This window comes from Triticum aestivum, chromosome 6A, assembly GCF_018294505.1.
Source record: "Triticum aestivum cultivar Chinese Spring chromosome 6A, IWGSC CS RefSeq v2.1, whole genome shotgun sequence".
NCBI lineage: Eukaryota > Viridiplantae > Streptophyta > Magnoliopsida > Poales > Poaceae > Triticum > Triticum aestivum.
In genome coordinates this window covers 612,129,943-612,136,513 of record NC_057809.1, presented here as the reverse complement: position 1 = coordinate 612,136,513, position 6,571 = coordinate 612,129,943, and the positions used below count along the sequence as shown (strand labels likewise).

Below are 6,571 nucleotides of genomic sequence, written 5' to 3'. Positions count from 1 at the left end.
TACATCCACACAAGGGTTTCTACTCGAAAAAAAAAACATGCACACAAGGCCGACAGCAAAACTGGGGAAACAACAAAATCTTGAAAGAAAAGTATCACTCCACTTACGACGCAAGAACCCAAAACGACGGGACCATGCTACAACTGCTTCAGTGCAGAATATCTTTTCAGTTTGGGTGTTGAACCAATCCAGGTATACCTAAGATTGCGCCCCTACTAAAGGCAGGCTTTGCTCAACACAAACAAGAATCCAATCACCACCAGCACACAAAAAATACATAGCTGCTCAACTTGATCCAACACGAAAATATTCTGCATACAAACACCAGCGTAGAAACACATCGACAAACTGTCACGAGGGTTGTTACAAGTACAATCTCTTGCACTCAAGCATTCCACCCCACCACATCACTACTCGCTACGTACTCGGCACCCCACAGAGAAAAACAGCCAAACAAAAAGTCTTCTCGGCCTGGAAGGGGCGAGCGCTAGGTTTAGGTTGGTTTCCTCATGTTTCGCCCTGCCCTGATCACCTCATCCACTAGCAACAGCTGCGACGCGATGATGGGTCTGCACCACCAAACAAACAAACAGCGTTTGTCATGTCACACATAATAGATAACATCCGTTCTCTTTTCCTCAGGAATGAATGGGTCAGCTGAGAAACAAACGCTCTGTTATCACGTACCCGGAATTGACGATCTGGCGCTTCACAGAGTAGTTGTCGTAGATGCCTTCCATCTCGGGGTCGACCGGCTCGCCAGTGTTATGGTTCAGCCCCACCACCAGCCCACGGTCATGTTCATTCTGTTGTACAGTATGGAACATCAGCCGACGCATACAGTTGCAGCTTTTCTGATGCACAAACTCGAGACAACAGAAGTGCAAGGAAGATACAATACAACAAGTGGAAGCGCATACCTCAAGAGAGACAATAACGTCTTGGGTGTCTAAGCCCGAATTCTCTGCTAGCGTCTTGGGGATAACGAGTAGAGCATCGGCAAATGCCCCCACCCCAAGTTGGGCTCGCTGTTGTTAAGATTCCAAAGTTAGCAACAGCATACTGATATGGATACAGTAGAAAAGAGCATGTCAATTATTCAATGCACTTACTCCTTTAACAGTTTTCTTCACATTGTCAATGAGATGCTTCCTTGCAGCCATCTCGAACGCTCCAGCGCCCTACAATTGACATATCAAATAGAAAATATAAGCTGACAAAGAAAACACCAGTCAACCAAGATCCAAAGCAAATAAGCAAGATCCTCAAGCAAAACAAGACAGCACCAACGCATGTAAGAAAATATTTAAGAGTAACATAACAATATCAATTAGCATCAACACTATAACCTCTATGAATTATGTCACACCTGACCCCAACAAACAATGCAAGTAATGCCTCAACATAAATCAAGTTGAACGCACCAGAATGACAACCAAGGTAAAAATATAAAGACAAATTACTATGCTCAAGTAGTCATGAAGTTCATTGCACATCATGCGAACTACGAAATCCTAATCAAAGCCAATACCCTTGGAAAATCAAGACCAACATATCGATAGCATAAGCTCAACTATACGAAGTTCAAATGTGCATATTTATTTAGCCAAACATTTGTTTAGATGCTGTCATGCAGAATAAATTTACAAATCATACCAGCACAACAGCTTCATCCTCAACTGTGTTCTTCACAGATCTTAGACCATCTCGTACGGCATCCTTAATTTGTGCAATGGTGTGATCATTAGGTCCTGAAGAGAGTTGAATTTATAGTAAGTTCCCAACACAAGTAGTTTTGGAAAAGATCCTATTATTTCTCGAGAATGAACTGACCTTTGATCAATATAGTACAGGAGTGAGGATTCTTAACATTCTCCACGAACGTGTATTTTTCTTCTCCAAGAACATGCTCATAGACAAGCCCAGCCCAGCCAAGACAGTCTTCAGTCATGCCTTCAACTGAATTGATGGCTTCGCCACCACATGCTAGCACAAGTCTCTCCATGTTCCTCCGCTTCGCTCTTCGGAGAGCAATAATCTGCAGCATGCAAATTATTGAGCTTAAAATGTAACAAGGCCCCCATGCAAGAACTTGTCACTTCAAAATTAACAATGCATGAACTGAAAGCTGAATAATTTATTGCATTGTCATCATTTGAAATGTTGATCGTCATGCTTAGGCTATGTTTTCAAGGCGTCTCTAAGGCGACGCCTAGGCGTCAAGGCGCCCCCCCAGCGCTTTGCGCTTTAGGCGCCTAGGCGTCCGCTTTAGTCGCCTAGGCGTCGAGGCGCCCCCCCAGCGCCTTAAAGCAAGGCGTCGCCTTAAAAACATAGTGCTTAGGTTTAGATAGTTACATCTTGTGGCTTATAGAGTAGCATTGTGTATAATGGCATATCAACTTTCAGGTTACAAGTTCAGCTGGTGACACCATGAGACAAATTTTTAACTGGAACCCCAAACAGATCAAAGTTGAATGTAAGCAAACTAGAACCATCATGTAGAAACAAGTCAGAATTGGTTACCCCAGCTCTGGCTAGGAGATCGAGGGATGGAGGATCGATGCCCTTTTGGTTGATCACCACAAAATTCTTGTCAGTTCCCGCGCAAACCTGCATGGCCAAGGAAACACATGAAGACAATATTTTCCAAACACGCGCGCACGAGAGAGAGAGAGAGACGCTAAGCAAATACCTTATTTTTCAATTCAATGATCTTCTGGACACGTTCATCAACTTGACGCCTCTCTGCAGTAACCATCTTTTCTCTTTGTTCTGCGTTTGAGTAGAAGAATCCTGCATTGATTTCACTGAGAAACTTATGCGTCAGTTAAACAGTTCCCATCACTGATGCATGTAAAACAGGTAAAGACAGACTGCTGATGTGCACTACTAGTTGCCCCACAACGTGCAAGAAAATAACATGAGGTGACTAAAGACCATGATTGTAGGCAAGATTCTACATGTTTTTGACAAATATTGGAGTATGAACCTTCTTATATTTGGTGCAGCCAAATTGAAAGAATGTATCTATGGTGATTAATAGAACTACAGTACGCAACAAAGCACTCTATGCAAAAGTATGCACCTTTTCTCGTATTCCAGTGATACATTAGCTGTCAGGATGTAACAATTCTCTGCTCTGCGCTTCATGTCAGGGTGACGAGAACCATGGTCAAGGACCAGACCCTCAATCTACAAACAAACGAAGGAGCAAGTGTTCGGACGTTACATTACAGTAACTAAGGTTCATTTATTTGTGTGGCAAAGAATACATATGAACAGAACCAAAAACTACAATCAACAGGTAGCCATGTTCACAAGCTTGTGACTGGACTATTTATCCAAAGGTCTATGAAGTTCAGAAGGATGTTATATTAGGCAAACTGCAAAGAAAAGAAAAACAATACATACCAGACGTGTGTCGACATCAAATTTGTGGCGCATATGCATTATTTCCACCATAAAAAGATCAATTGGTTGATCACTTTGGCGGATGCATAGGACCTACAACATGGACCATACAGAAAATAGAAATATGATAAGCAATTTTGTGGAATAAAAGCCTCCAAAGGAAACACTGTAAAAAGAAATATAACATTACCGCATTCACAACAATATCGGTCAACTGATCAGCCAATCCTTCATACAGCTACAAAATATCACATTTTAATTTTGTGTAAGCCTTGGTATATATGTGTACATTTGTTGCCAAAGAAAAATGGTGAACTAGAGTGCAATCACCTTTGTCCTAAGAGTTGTTCTTGCTACCATTTTCAAGATCTCCCTGTCGGGTTGATCACCGATAACGACTGCTGTCTTGAATGTCTCGAGAAATTCAAGAGTTGCTTTCTTGGCAACCTCAAAGCCATCAACCAAAAACCGTGGATGAGTACCTGCAAAAAATAACAATCTGTTACTATGTACTTATAGCAAGGAGCAGGCTACCATATAAACACATGGGTTTTCCCTCTAAGAAACAGCACAGCAATTAGAGGCAACATTTTGTCACAAGTTTAGAGCAGAAGGCCCATATGTTAAGGTTAATCTTTTCGCTATAATGTGTAGCAATCAACTGGGAAATGCATGCTCAGAGCACAATATTGTCCACAAAATTCATGTTTCCATGCTGCAAGAGTTGTCTTTATCTTAATAAAAGTAGTAAAAATTCAAAATTATACTGCATTACCCTCTATCTTCAGTTGGATATTGATCCAGCCAATTAGTTGCGCTACAGTCACATTCAAATATCCCAAGGATGCAACACCCATATCACATAAACGTTAAACAGTGGCACAGGACAACTATTATTTATCTTCACCTACTGCGTAGGCACTTGTGTTTACATGTGAAGAAGATTGCATTAGTATCTAAAAGCAGACATTCGTAATCCTAATCAACTAATTGGATGCATTAAGCCCGAATACCAGCCGATGATCCCCAGCAGAAGAATACAGTTCAGAAAGATTAACAGCAAACAAAGCAACAAGCACATATTTGGCCAAAAAGGGGTACGCCCTATGAAAAGGATAATCACGTTTAACTGTATAGAGCTCTCATAGATGCATAAACAACATTTCAAATGCAAACAGCAAATTTCATGCAACAACAACCATGTCAGTGATTAGAATCATCAAAAGCAGATATATACAGACCTTCTTCGATGCATCGCTCAGACATCTTCATAAGCTCCCCGATGAAAAGCACTGTGGATGTGGTGCCATCGCCGCTCGTGTCGTCCTGCGCCACCGCCGTCCTCGCAATCATGATTGCCGTTGGGTTTTGGATTTGCTGCGAATAGCAACAACACAAAAGCCTCAGAAACCGGACAGAAGAGCATGCATCATAAGGTCATCAGTGTGAGCATATTTAATTAATAATACCATTTCTTTCAGGAGTGTGTTCCCGTCCTTGGTCAGCTTGATGTCACCAGCTCCACCCACGAGCCTGTTCATCGCAGATCAAAGAACCAGTCAGATATAGCAAACATCACAGCCGCTTTGCCTAAAGATCTATCCATGAACCAACTCTAATTCTATACTTCAACAGCTTTAAAGATTGGCAGTAACCAACTAATTGCTGACCCCTACTTGATCCAATCAGCCAAAAACCCAATGCATTGCTGAAAGCAGATTGTTACCGTGGCATTATTCCGCCCACAGACAGTTCTAAACCTGAACAGCCAGTTAACGACAACCCACAAGACGAACGCAACCTGGATCGAAATGGGGGAAAATAGATCCCCGCCCTACTGTAACGACCGGGCTCGGGTGAGGGATGGGTCACGAGGCCCATGGAGACGCGCAGATCACCACCCAGGCGCCGCCGTTCCAAATCTGCCTGCCTACGCAAACCTAGGCGGAGGGGGAGGCTCGCGCGATCTGGCGCCGCGCCGCGCAGTGCGGGGAAGGCTGGCTAGCGGGCAAGCGGGCAGAGGGGAGGGGGAGGGGGAGGGGAGTGGAGGGGCGTACATCTTGATGGTGCCCTTGGGGCCGAGGTTGGTCTTGAGGACGTCCTGGAGGCCCTTGGCGGCGCCGATGTTCATGGCGAGCGCCGCCGACTTGTTCATCACCTCCGCGTTCTGGTTCAGCATGCGGATCGACATGGCGGCGGCTGGCCGGCGGCGGATCGGAGAAACGGCGGGGAGGGTTGGGGGGAAGGAAGGATCCGGAAGGAGGGAGGCGGAGGGGAGTAGGGTTTTGGAACTTGCAAAGTAAGCACCGGGTGCAGTGCTGGTGATTGTTTATCGCCAGGCCCGTGGGCTGCCTGGAACGGCCATTCCAATCTAGGCCCTCCGGGCATGCCGGCCTGGTTCAGGGGCTCTCCAACATCGGCAGGCCCGGTCAACGTTTTTTTTATTTTGCCGTGTATTTTTTTCTTTATTGTTGTTTTACATTTCACCTTCTATTTTCATTTTCCCCTTGTATATACATATACATATTTTTTTAATATATGTATGTAGTTCCGAAATGTTCCGTGTTTATTTTTTTTGCGAAGAAAGGATCCAAATGCATTGCTGGTCAGCTTGGATATATAGGCTAAAGAAATTGTTTTATGTAACTGAAAAAATGTTTGTGTATTAAAATATATTCATCTTTAATTGCAAAAAAAGGGTCACTGTGTATGTACAAAAATGGATGTCTCCTTAAAAAAATTCCATCTTAGTTTTAAAACTAGTTCACATAGTTTAAAAAAGCGGCCGGGAATATAAAATCCGGGGCAGTTTTAGAAAGTGTTAAAAAGGCTCACCTATTTAAAAATGATCTTGCAATCATAAAAAGATGTTCACGTACGTTGGAAAAAATGTCCATCTAGTTTTAAAAGGTGTTCATGCATATTTGAGAAAGCATTTGGGTGTTTATCAAATTTTATTTCTTTCATGGAAGCACACAAAAAAGTAGCAAAAAATAAAGAAAAGGTTCCGTTTATATTTTTATAATGTTTTTGAAGAAAGGGTTCGTCCGATTCTCATAAAAGAGATAGTCAAATACACTGGCGATCAACAGACAAAGTGTTGTGAAAGCACACTTTGTTCCATATACTTTGAAATACATCCACGGTTATTGAATACAAT

General features: G+C 42.9%; 1 protein-coding gene across 1 annotated transcript; it reads right to left on the bottom strand.

Annotated features, from left to right (window-relative positions):
- Positions 1–267: 267 nt before the first annotated feature.
- On the bottom strand, positions 268–5,720 carry LOC123129049 (T-complex protein 1 subunit zeta 1). Its single transcript, XM_044549188.1, has 15 exons — positions 5,469–5,720; positions 4,881–4,944; positions 4,653–4,788; positions 3,742–3,893; positions 3,602–3,649; positions 3,412–3,504; positions 3,086–3,192; positions 2,693–2,807; positions 2,524–2,610; positions 1,834–2,038; positions 1,657–1,751; positions 1,113–1,181; positions 921–1,028; positions 688–806; positions 268–569 (listed from the first exon to the last, which is right to left on the bottom strand). The coding sequence occupies exons 1-15, from the start codon at positions 5,600–5,602 to the stop codon at positions 494–496; spliced, it is 1,608 nt and encodes a 535-aa protein (XP_044405123.1). The 5' UTR covers positions 5,603–5,720; the 3' UTR covers positions 268–493.
- Between the last annotated feature and the right edge of the window lie 851 nt (positions 5,721–6,571).